Source organism: Sinocyclocheilus rhinocerous, unplaced genomic scaffold, assembly GCF_001515625.1.
Source record: "Sinocyclocheilus rhinocerous isolate Xijiao unplaced genomic scaffold, SAMN03320098_v1.1 scaffold7024, whole genome shotgun sequence".
NCBI lineage: Eukaryota > Metazoa > Chordata > Actinopteri > Cypriniformes > Cyprinidae > Sinocyclocheilus > Sinocyclocheilus rhinocerous.
In genome coordinates, this window is record NW_015661989.1 from 69082 (window position 1) to 69388 (window position 307).

Consider the following 307-nt stretch of genomic DNA (forward strand, 5'->3'; position numbering starts at 1 on the left):
TGTGAGTGTGTGTGAGAGTGTGTGTGTGTCAGTGTGAGAGTGTGTGAGAGAGTGTGAGAGTGTGTGTGAGAGAGTGTGAGAGTGTGTGTGTGTCAGTGTAAGAGTGTGTGAGAGAGTACCTGAGCTGTACCGGCTGAACGAACTCTTTGCGGAAGCGTTTGAGTTCTGCGCTCAGCGGCTGGTCTCCGTTCTCCATGGCCATCTGATCCGCTTCCGTGGGTTTGGGTTCAGGAATATCAAACCTGGAACGCAAACACACAGACTGTATGAAGAGATGTTTCCATGGATATGACAATAACTTCACAGT

The 307-nt window shown here is 49.5% G+C and overlaps 1 protein-coding gene across 1 annotated transcript in view; it reads right to left on the reverse strand.

The window, feature by feature from the left end:
* Nucleotides 1–307, reverse strand: part of LOC107727064 (son of sevenless homolog 1) — a gene marked incomplete at its 5' end in the record, with an annotated part of 47799 nt that overhangs the window by 19640 nt on the left and 27852 nt on the right. The window contains 1 exon segment of the mRNA XM_016536829.1: nucleotides 177–242. Within this exon segment, the coding sequence (XP_016392315.1) occupies nucleotides 177–242 (66 nt within the window).